The sequence below is a fragment of the Coffea arabica genome, chromosome 11e, assembly GCF_036785885.1.
Source record: "Coffea arabica cultivar ET-39 chromosome 11e, Coffea Arabica ET-39 HiFi, whole genome shotgun sequence".
In the NCBI taxonomy this organism is placed as follows: domain Eukaryota; kingdom Viridiplantae; phylum Streptophyta; class Magnoliopsida; order Gentianales; family Rubiaceae; genus Coffea; species Coffea arabica.
In genome coordinates this window covers 44,255,813-44,268,043 of record NC_092331.1, presented here as the reverse complement: position 1 = coordinate 44,268,043, position 12,231 = coordinate 44,255,813, and the positions used below count along the sequence as shown (strand labels likewise).

At 36.3% G+C, this 12,231-nt stretch overlaps 1 protein-coding gene across 1 annotated transcript; it reads left to right on the top strand.

Annotated features, from left to right (window-relative positions):
- Positions 1–803: 803 nt before the first annotated feature.
- LOC113718304 (uncharacterized) lies at positions 804–7,440 on the top strand. The gene is made up of 4 exons (XM_027243219.1): positions 804–1,716; positions 2,979–3,050; positions 4,774–6,750; positions 7,085–7,440. Exons 1-4 carry the CDS (start codon positions 804–806, stop codon positions 7,438–7,440), a joined length of 3,318 nt encoding a protein of 1,105 aa, XP_027099020.1.
- The last annotated feature ends 4,791 nt before the right edge of the window (positions 7,441–12,231 follow it).

Sequence of the window (12,231 nt, the reverse complement as noted above, 5' to 3'; positions counted from 1 at the left end):
TTCAAGAGTGCTAAGTGAGATTTTGAAAAGTTTAGGGGAGCTAGGCGATATTTCATGAAACCTCAAGGGAGGTTTTTGAAATTATCCCTATATAAAAATATACATACATATATATATGTACATATATACACACATATATATACATACATACAAACGCGCACCCCATTTTAAATATTTTGAGTTTAAAAATAAACCCCAATTTTCTTACCTAAGGAAAACTCCAATCCAACGTCCAAAAATGCCTCGATTGTTTTTTGTAACACAAACATAATGAACAAATTCTAGATCATCTATTTTAGTCCCTCGTCTATTTCAAATCTTAGAGTCACTCACCAACAATAAAAAATTGTTAAATTTTAACTTTTTTTTGTCTATTTTCATTGTTAGATTCATCAAATTTTGCCCTCAAATTTATTAGCTTTAATGTAGAAATGGATCAAAGAATCAAAATTAGATACTATTTATTTTTGAGGGGATTATATGAGACTTGAAATAGATAAAATACTAGAAGTTGATAATTTGAAAAGTTTAAAAACTCTTTAAATAGTTTACCATATTGTACAAGATGGAAAAGTCATATGCAAAGCCTAAGGTCTACTTTACCGCCACGGCGCCATCCTGATTCTACATTATTCTTCGCTGACTAGTGGGCACACCCTTACTATCAGAAGGTACTCTTCTCCAAAGACCAAAAGAAGAATAAAAAAATAAAAATAAAGAAGGGTTGTTGTGCTTCAATCCATTTATATATGTATTTTATTGCAATACTAGTGTATATCCACGTTCTGGAAAAGAAATTAAATATGGAGAAAGCTTATTTCCTCTTCCTTGTAGCCTTGGTCGCAAGCCTAGCCGCAGCTTCCTCAAGTACCACTAACGTTGTTGCCCATAACAACACCCGTGATCATGATCTAGACGCTCTTCTTGCCTTCAAGGCTGCCATTTCCGACCCCCAAAACATCCTCCCAATCAATTGGTCCACTTCTACCTCTGTTTGTAATTGGATAGGAATCACTTGTAACACTCGCCATCGAAGAGTCGCCGCCATACAACTTCCCAAAATGGGCTTAGTTGGAACCATACCTCCACAGTTGGGGAATCTCTCCTCCTTAGTCTGGCTGGATCTTGAAAACAATAGCTTCCATGGTAATCTTCCAACTCAGATGGTTCATTTGCGTCGACTCAAGCACATTAACTTGGCATTCAATAGCTTTGATGGCGGATTTCCATCATGGTTGGGAGCTTTATCTCAACTTCGTTACCTTTCGGTCCTTGGTAACAGAATTTCAGGTTCATTGCCAACAACGTTCTCTAATGTAACAATGTTAGAGACCATCAGGTTAGGTCGGAACCTCATAACTGGAAATCTGCTTCAAGACTGGAGTGCTTTACAGAACTTGGAGGTTCTTGGCATGGCAAATAATAAACTTGAAGGCCCTTTGCCTCGATCTTTATTTAACCTCTCGTCATTGCAGCACTTTAGTTTTTCGAATAATAGCTTATCCGGTTACCTTCCGGCAGGTATCTGCGATCATCTGCCACAACTCCAAGGGATTTATCTGTCAATAAATGAGTTTAACGGCGAAGTTCCGGCTGGTATTGGAGGTTGTCCGAGGCTTCAAATCTTGTCCTTGTCATATAATAATCTGGCAGGAAATATACCAAAAGAAATTTGGAATCTAACCACGCTTAGGGTGCTAGCTCTAGGTGCAAACCGTATTCTTTTTTTTTTTTTTTCCAAACGATATATGATTTTATAGATGAAAAGAACCTTTAAGTTTCAAGTAAAGACTTGAGCGAACTTTACAACCAGTGCATACTAACACTGAGGAATCCAAAATTCCTGATCTACAACAAAGTCTAGCGCTTGCAAACCGTATTCAAGGTACGATAGATAGTAACATCTTGATTTTGAGTTACAATTTCCATTGGGTAAGTTATACTTTTTTCCCCATGTAATTTAATTCTTTTCCACATAATCCTTTTATGATTTTAAAAATTATATATAAATCCTTCATAGTTTATACTAAGATGTCAAAGTGATGTAAATCTATAATGAAATCAACTCAAATGTCAGGATTACCTTCGTTTAGAAAATAAAATAACTGAAATAGCCAAGATATATAAATGTTGTATGCATTAAATTTAGTCCCCTAAAATTTAGCAATTTTTTGTATAACCCTATTTATAATTTTATATAAACATTCTCTTTCTCTCTTTTTCTCTTTCTTTTTCTTTTTCTTTCTTTCTTTTTTCTTTTCACTCCTCTCTTCTTCTTCTCCCCTCCCCCTCCCCCTCTCCCTCCCCCATCACATCTCCCTCCCCCCGCTGAAAGTTGTAGCAGCAGAAACAAAAAAAAAAATTTTGGCATTTTTCTCTCTTCCCCCTCTCCTCCTCTCCTCCCCTTCCCCCTCTCTCTCCCCCGCCACGTCTCCCTCTCCTCGCCAAAAGTCAAAGCAGTAGATACAATTTTTTTTTTTTTTTTTGCTTTTTTCTGACCAGATCACGCCTGAGGGAGGGGGAGGGGGAGGGGGAGGGAGAGGGGGAAGGTTGGTGGTAGGGGAGAGGGGAGGAGAGAGAGAGAGAAAAAAAAAAAAAAAAGAGGAGGAGGCCTGCGCCGATCAGTCTTGACCAGCGACGAAGGTGGTGGTGGGTTGAGGTGGAAGAAAAAAGGAGGGAAAGAAAATATTTTTTGTGTATTTTTGGGTTTTTTGAAGTGTGTAGTTTAAAAATTTTAAAAGATCTTTTGTAATTTTGGTGCTTTCAATAATCAAAATAGTCCACAAAATACTTCTCCTTTTTCTTAATTATATTCATAAATTTGAACTATTCCGGTAACACATGTAAATATTTTTTTTTTTTTGGCAAATTACTTCAGTGCCTCATTCGGTAGCTTAAGGTACATTCCTTAAAACAATTCCTTACATATATATTTTGTCAAACAATTATGTAAATATTATGATTGATCTACTCTGCAGGTCAAATTCCAGCAGATATTGGAAATCTCACTAATTTGGAACAGCTAGGCATAGAGTACGCTAATCTGACAGGTAACGACGAGATACGTATTGACGTTTACTTATGCTATCATATGCTCTTTGAATCAAGGCTTTGAAATATAAACTGTTCATTAACTAAAAAAAAAATGATGTACTCACTTGTCACTAGTTCCCTCGTTAGCCTAACTATATAATTGGACCATAATTTATCCCTGACATCAAAGGTATCATATATTTATTTTTATTCATTATCCTTGCCTAATAAATACCCAATTACTACTCATTCAAAAGGGATCTCAGTGGTTTAGAAAAGTGTAATTAATTTAAGAAAGTATCTAAATGTAAGGGTACAACAATTGTGATTGTGTGCATTCAAAAGATAAATTAAGTGGAATTTGATGTTAGCCTATAATTACCTCTTTGGAGATGTGTAGTGATGTCCTCCAGGTCAAGTGTTGCTTGTAATTAAGGCTCCAACAAGCTTGTAATTACCTCAATTTGATAACTTAATTAAGGCTCCAACAAACTTGTAAACATTAACTCAATTTGATGTCAAGCCCCAACAGGTCATTAAGGCTCCACAAGCTTGTAATTACCTCTTTGTCCTGCTGCATTCTAAATTCAGAACAACATTGATGAACACTTTTGGTTATCAGGTGCCCAACAGACATTGACCAAAACGGGTAAAAGTGTTGCTTTTTTAAACCAAAAAGTTAAATAAGGAAAATGTGTAAATATAAATAGGGAAATTATATTAGGTACAAATTGTTTTACTAGTGAATGTCCAAGGGGTAGCTGTAGAATAATTCTTTACAAATTAAGTTATCTAAGCTTTTCTTAGAATAATTAAATCTCATGAAAGTGGTCTGCAGTTTAGTTTTTTTGTCAACATATCATCCGTGTACTTCCATGTTTCTTCCTATTTGCTCCTTGAACAATTTATTAGCTAACCTCTAATAGGTAATCCCTGCATTTTTCAAACTAAAGAACATGGTAGTATAACAGTAAGTGCCTACCTCGACAATGAAAGAGGTGTTCTCTTGGTATTCTTTCAATCTGATGATGCAACTTCTACATTTTAATGAAATTATGTAATATTTTATAAAAAATAATTCGGTTATCAAAAAAATTATGTGAAATTCAATTGTTAATAACATTGTGTTTGAGAAAAAAAATTGATTACTGTCTTAATTAAAATCTACTAGATAAATCTTGGCACGTCCATACCAAGTAATATCCTTACCAGAGCATCATTTTTAAGGAAATTTGTCATCTTATAGTAGTCAGTAAAGCAATGTATGTGAATGCCAAATGGGCAGCCATACCAAAAACTTGTTAAATAAATAATTTCATTAATATATTTCATTAATCAGTTATTGAATCTTAATTGAGAGAGCATAATTCCCTTAAAAACATGAAAGGGCCTTCAGAATTTTTCCGCATTAAGTATGCACTATAAGATTGTTGATACTCAGATTAACATTAAGTTCGAATCAGATAATAATCAAAATATGAAGTTGTTCTAAGTTCTAACCATTTTTCCTTTTACTTTAGTATATAGTTGCTTTGACAATTAAATCATGAACCGATACAGTAAGTCTTGAAAAGGAGAACAAAAAGCTCTCAACATTAGCCCCATTCTCCACTATCTCCCACCTATATATTTTGATTTTGCTTTTATCTCACTATTTGTGTGTGTATGTATATTTTCACGGTTACATCCATTGAATCGGCTTTTCTTCTCATTTAACTTGTTGCCTAATTGGTTTTTCAGGTGTTATACCTCGTGGGATTGGTAACCTTTACAAATTGGAGTTACTATACTTGGGCCAAAATAAGTTAAGAGATCCCATCCCACATGAGCTATTCAACATTTCAACTCTTAGAGAACTTTCCATACCAACCAATGATTTTAGTGGCATTCTTCCGCCGACTTTGGGTGTTACTTTACCCAATCTTGAGATACTTTATCTTGGGGCAAACAGATTCACTGGAATTATATTACCAACTCTCTCAAATGCCTCTAGATTGAAGTCTCTAGACTTGTCAGAGAATAAATTTTTTGGTGAAATTCCTCATTCTCTTGGTAGCCTAAGATTCCTAGAAGTTTTGTCTCTTTCAAGAAACAATTTTACTCTATCTGGAGATATGGCCTTCTTCAGTTCTTTAGGAAATTGCAGATATTTGAGAAAGTTGTTGCTAAATGAAAATCCACTGAATGGCAATCTTCCAGTGTCTATTGGAAATCTTTCCAACTCTCTTGACTCAATTAATATGTTTCATTGTGGAATTGGAGGTGAAATTCCAAGGTCACTAGGCAACTTGAGCAACATGGAGTTGCTAAACTTGGCAAGCAATGGTTTGACAGGAATAATTCCGAGTTCCATCTCAGGTTTAAGACAACTTCAGCGGATAAGTTTTGAAGATAACAAAATACAAGGACCAATTCCAAGTGAGTTTTGTCATTTTCCCAACTTAGGATACTTAATTTTAGCAAGAAATAGGCTGTCTGGCAAAGTGCCTGACTGCATAGGGAGCATCTCTTCATTGAGATATCTTTATTTGAATTCCAACAATCTAACGTCTAGTGTACCAACAAGCTTGTGGAGCCTTAATGACTTGTTGGAGCTTGACTTGTCCATCAATTTTCTTAATGGTTCTTTGTCCTCCCAAATTGGAGACATGAAGACACTGATCAAACTGAATCTATCTGTGAACCAGTTTTCTGGTGACATCCCTAGCACTATTGGGGCACTACAGGATTTACAGGAACTCTCCTTAGAGCATAATAATCTACAAGGGTCAATTCCAGACTCAATCAAGACAATGTTGGCTTTGCAGTACTTGGATCTGTCATTCAACAGTTTAGCTGGTGTGATACCTAACTCTTTGGAGGTACTCTTGGATCTTCAATATTTGAATGTTTCCTACAACAAACTACAAGGACCGGTTCCTCGAGGAGGACCTTTTATGAACTTCACCATCCTATCTTTTCTTGCTAATGAAGCATTATGTGGTGCTCCTTGGTTCCAACCTTGTCAAACTTCTCAACATAGATCAAAGAAAAAGGTACTCTTGCTTGTGTTGCTGCCAATAGGATCTGCTGTCCTAATCTTGGGCATTTCACTTTTGTTGACAAAAAGGTTGGCAAGAAAGAAAACTATGGCTCCAGCTCATGATTTGTTTCCAGAAACAACATATCAAAGGGTATCCTACCATGAACTTCGACGAATAACAAATGGTTTCAGCAAGAGTAATTTGCTTGGATCTGGGACGTTTGGTTCAGTTTACAAAGGGGTATCTGCTAATGGGGTAATTTGGGCTATAAAGGTATTTGATATGCAGCTTGAGGGGATATTGAAAACTTTTGACACAGAATGTGAAGTCTTGTGCCGCCTTCGTCATAGAAATTTGATCAAAGTAATCAGTGCTTGTTCTAATCCGGACTTTAAAGCTTTGGTACTAGAATTCATGCCTAATGGAAGCCTGGAGAAATGGCTTCATCTTGACCACCATGTCCTGAGTATCATGCAAAGATTGGACATCATGATTGATGTGGCTCGTGGGTTGGAATATCTTCATTATGGGTATTCATTTCCCATAATTCATTGTGATTTGAAGCCTAGTAACATTTTACTAGATGAAGATATGGTAGCTCATGTTAGTGACTTTGGGATTGCTAAATTGTTGGGAGGTGGAGAAAGCCATGTACAGACAAAAACCCTGGCAACAATAGGGTACATCGCTCCAGGTTACTATTCTTTGCTCTCAACCTACAACTTTTTATTTTTGATAAAAAAAAAAAATTTTACGTGTGTTTTTGGAATATTCATTAAAACATTTAAATAATACCTAACTTGTTATGTAAATGCATACACTAACATATATTATTCACTTGCATTTTGATACTTTTCCAAATTAGTTTTACTTATAAAAAAAATTGACTCTTGAAATTATCCTAACGAGTGTCCCTAGCACTCATTAGCCAAACCAAATTTAAGATACAATATATCATAACGCTTCTATTCTGAATATGAAAACATTATAATCTTTGTAAAACAGCTATTTTTTTCCCTTCGTGACAGAGCATGGACTAGAAGGACCGGTGTCAACTAGGTGCGATGTATACAGTTTTGGCATTACCATGATTGAAGCATTCACTGGAAAGCGACCAAAGGATGAGATGTTCACAGAAGAGCTAAGCATAAGGCGTTGGATTCAGGAATCATTACCAAGTTCCGTAGATAAAGTTGTTGATGTGAAATTACTTCATCCAAAAGAAGAACAAGCCAATGAAAACATGGCTTGTGTATTATCTATCTTGCAGCTTGCTTTAAGTTGCACTTCAGATGTCCCAGAGAATAGGATCATCATAAAAGATGCCCTCACAACACTTGAGAAGATCAAAACTCAGTTTTTACAGAGAAACAAGATTGGCTGAAGCATTGAAGAATTATGAACGATATACAATGATATTTATGAATATGGTGGTTAGATCGCCTTTCCTTTTTTAATTGTTGACGCTGACTTGTTCTTACTCAGTTGCACATGTTGTTTGCAAGAAGTAACAATTCGAAAATCTCCCTAGCATAAATGACAATTATACTCAGCATTGGTCAAAATCAATTTTAATATGACAAACATGATATAATAAGAATGATGAAGCTTAGCAGGTTGCAAAGAATTTTGTTGGTTTGTGAAGCTTTGGTAATTTCATTTATTGTAGACCTTGTGATGTTAGCACCGGAGGACAAAAGCAGTTAGCTGTTAAGGACATCTAAACAAATCATTTGATTTCATTTAGGGCAATTATTTTAAGCTTCAAATTTGCATGAAACTGAAACATCTACTCCTTGAGTTCTAGATCAACCTCTGTATTATCTTAGCATGAGCCACTAACTATCTTGATTCTTATTAACTTTTTCCCCTTAACACATCTAAAATTGAGTTTTTTAAATTTATTCTTTCTTACTATCTCTTTAATTGGTCTTCTATTCATTTGCTTTTGTACTTTACTCAATATTTTTCTTTTGCTCCATTACTAAGCTTCAAAAGGAAAAAAGGGTTAATTCGAAAGAAAACCTCCTCCAAAATACAATTTAGACGCTTTATCCCCTGAATGTCAAATTGCATCAATCTCCCCCTCCCCCCTCTTTATGGTAGTCAAATTTTATTAATCAAGTAAAAGCTGCAAATAACTTCTAATTTCCCTTTCATTTCTTCAAATGACATGAACATCCTACCAGAAAATGGACTGAATAGCCGCCTAAATATTTTAGCCCTAGTTTCATTTCCAAAATTGTAATCGACTTTTATGCACACACCTATTTTATATATCACCAAAAACAGAAAAATAAATATATGCCTAAGAGTGGCGTGCATATAGAAGTCCATTACGCATAAGGATATTTTTGGAAACAAAATCATGTTCGAATTATTTGAGAATTTTATTAGTGGCATATGCTTGTCATGTAAGAAGATGAAAAAGGAAATATGTGTGTGATTTAGAAACTTTAGAAACCACAAGAAGGAGGTTGTTGTAAATGAATATTTGAGGAGTGCAATTTACTGCAAATGTAATTTCATAGGGTTTTTTCGAATTAACCCAAAGGAAAATTTATTAAAAAAACATAAATTGATGGTTTTTTTTTTTATTTTTGGTTTGATAGGAGGGCTTTAGACCTATTACACGGCAACTAATCTAGGCGTTGTAATGCCTACAACATCATATGCCAACCACTTCCTCAACTCCTCTGGTGGAGATGCCATCTCTTGAACTCCCGGCTCCAAATTCAAGCCACTCTTAGCTAACCAATCTGCATTCAAGTTAGCCTCCCTCCATTGATGTAATAACTCACATTGCCATTGCCTCTTGCTTCAACTTCGGATTTGGCTGATCTGCACCCTAAGGGGGCTCTCTGTTGGCTCTTTGTCAATAAGCTCTAAACTCACTTTAGAGTCCGTTTCAATGATCACTCTCTTGTACCGCTTGTCCCAAGTTGTCTTCATTCCAAACCAGATAGCCCATAGTTCAGCTTCAGTATGGGTCCTCTGTCCTAAATTTGCCCAAAATCTGCTAATCCACATTCCATACTCATCTCTTAATAGCCCTCCAGCCCCTACAATACCACTCCTGGAACTAAACGCCCCATCTACACTAACCTTTATCCAATCTCTCTCCAGTTTACCCCACCCGATGTTTATAATTTGCCTTTTCTTGCTCCTGGTTTCCCTCTCTAGTACTCTTTGATTAGCTTCCAACACTGCAACAACCATTTTCTCTAGACTATCGATTTTACTGCTGTCCTCGTTGATATAAAAACTATTCCTACCTCCCCATATTGAGTGTACCACCTGTTGGAACACTATCTGCCGGTCCAGGTGATCCTATCTGCCTATATTACCTCTTTTCAGATTCCAGTCTATCCAATCTCCTGCACTCTTGCTGTTAAATTCCTCCCAATATCTTGGATGAACTAGGCTAAACCATATCTTTCTAGCCCAGGGACAATCTCATAGCGCATGTAGCTGCGTTTCCGGATCCTGCCCAGATATTTTGCAGTAACTAATCTCCTGGAGATGCCTTCGCTTCTTTTCTGCATTAGTTAAAAGTCGTTGGTGCCTAGCTAACCACAACATGAATTGCCATCTGCCCGGTCCTCTTTGCTTCCAAATTTGATTCCATCCATGTTGATTAACAAGTATTTCTTCATTACATTCTAGTTGATATGCAGTTCTTGTTGAAAACACTCTCCTAGGATCCGGAGTCCACATTGGCGAGTCCTTGTCGGAGCCTTCTTCTGCTAAATGGACTTCCAATAGCTTACTTACCATTTGGGTGGACAGTAAAGGTTCCAATGCATCCATATTCCATCCCTCCCTAATAACCCAGTAATCCATGACTTTCTTATGCAGCTCTCCTGTCAGAATTTCCCTTCTACTCATGTCCACTAATGGCTTCTCTAATAACCATACGTCCTTCCAAAAACTAACATCTTCTCCATTTACCACTGTCCACCTCACTCCTTTCCTCACCACCTTCTGTCCCTCCTCTATACTCCTCCAGACGAAGGATTTTCTCCCATACCCTTCTGATTCTTTATACTTGTTGCTAAGAACCCTTACCCACAGCGACTCCTTCTGGTGCAAAGCTCTCCAGCTCAACTTGACAAGTATTGCTCTATTGGTCTCCCTCATTTCCGTTTTGTCCCTTGTCATAGTATCCCAGTTCACATGATGAATTTTCCTACGTTCTGCTGAATCCCCCCATAAAAAATCCCTTGCATATCTCTCTACTTCATCTAGCACTGAGCAGGTAACATAGCCGTCTGCATTGTATATAGAGAAACTGCAATTAGCACTGACTTTACTAGTGTTGCCCTTCCTGCAAAGGATAGCACTTTCTTTTGTCAGCCTGATGTAGTCTTTTTTTGACTTGGTCCACAACTGGTTGAAATGTACTCTTTGTCACTCTCCCATGCAGCAGAGGCACACCCAAATATTTCCCCAAATCCTCCGTGACCTCTATCCCAAACTTCCCTTGTATCAACATTCTCCTACTCCAAGAAACATTTCCTAAGTAAAACATCTTTGTTTTCCTTACATTTACTTTTTGCCCCTACAACTTGCAAAAATTACCCAAAATATTTCCCACCACCTCTGCTTGTTCCATACTTGCCTCTGCAAACAACATTAAGTCATCTACAAAACTTAAATAAGCTACACCTGAGCCATTCCGAGTTACTTTAATTGGTCTCCAGTCCTTCATTGCTACCGCTTCTTTGATCATATGACCCAACCTCTCTATACACAATACAAACAAATACGGTGATAGCGGGTCACCTTGCCGAATCCCTCGAGTTGGCTTAAAAGGTTCTGATTTCTCTCCATTCCACAGGACTTGCATGGCATTTGCCTGTACACAGTTCATGATTAGCTCATTTAGCTTTTTCGGAAAGCCTGCAAACCTGAGAGTCTGATGTATAAAACTCCATCTTAATCTATCATAAGCCTTCTCCAAGTCTACTTTTATTGCCATTCCTCCCTTCTTTCCCCTTCACTTGCTCATAGTGTGTAAGATCTCCTGAGCTATAATTATATTATCTGCTGCTTGTCTGCCATTGATTCTGCTCAACTAGCTCGGAAATCAACGGTCGAATCCTTTCTACTATAATCTTCGTTACCACCTTATAAGGAACGTTACACAACGAGATGGGTCTGAACTAGGAGACCATTTCTGGAAATTCCACTTTTGGTATTAAGGAGATGAGTGTTTTGTTGACATGATCTGGCATTACCCTCTCTTCAAACACCCCCATTGATGGTATTTTTGAATATTGATTTTTTTTAGCTGGATTTATTTTCTTACTATTTTATTCAACGTATTTGTCATAAAATGGATAGATGAAGTTATAGACATCTCATTTACATTTCTTTATTTTCTCATATGTTTATGCTATTCTGACAAAAGTCATGACTAGTTCAATTGACAAAATATCCACAACAAGAGAAGCATGGCTACTAATAATACCACATATTTATTTTAATGCCAGAATACGTTTCTTTTAAAATCATAGATTTACTTTTTTCAAAATGAACTCAATTTTTTACTAAATCTAAACAAATTGCTTCCAAAAGTGGAAGACTAAGTTGATTGTAAAAGTTGTGAATCTATTTTTCCATTTATTTTTTTGAGTGTTCAAGTTTATTTATGACATAAAACAATTCTGGTACGGATTTAGCTGATTGATACATTTGAAAAAATTTTATTCGAATTCATGTGATTTTTTTACAGATAAAAGACATGCACAAAATATTTTGAGCACAAATTTTTCTGGTCCAAGTCTATTTGTCTTTTAACATGAATTATTTTTATCCTTTGGCTAGTGAAGATAACTTTGGCACTTAAATTAGTGGTGTGATAATGGCCCTGTTTGGAAGCCAGCTTTCATGGCTTGTTTCTAGGAGACAGTTTTTGTTATCACTTTGTTTGTAGTAACCCTTTCAAAACACTCCAAAGTTTTTAAAATGCACCCTCAAAATGCCAAAAAACACACAAAATTTTTTTCTACTTTCCTTTCTTCTTTTCATCCTCCTCTAAGTCACTCATCTCAGCCTACTGAGAATATGTATTTCGGAAGAAAAACATCTAGCACACATATTATGAGTACCTAATTAGTATTTATAGTAGTACAAATCTAACAAACTATTTATAAGAATACCCTTACTAATT

Excerpts from the sequence above, each read along its gene's own strand:
- LOC113718304 (XM_027243219.1), top strand. The coding sequence starts at position 804 with ATGGAGAAAGCTTATTTCCTCTTCCTTGTAGCCTTGGTCGCAAGCCTA. Across the intron at positions 1,717-2,978 it reads GCTAGCTCTAGGTGCAAACC|GTCAAATTCCAGCAGATATT; the intron begins GTATTCTTTTTT and ends TCTACTCTGCAG. Across the intron at positions 6,751-7,084 it reads AATAGGGTACATCGCTCCAG|AGCATGGACTAGAAGGACCG; the intron begins GTTACTATTCTT and ends CCTTCGTGACAG.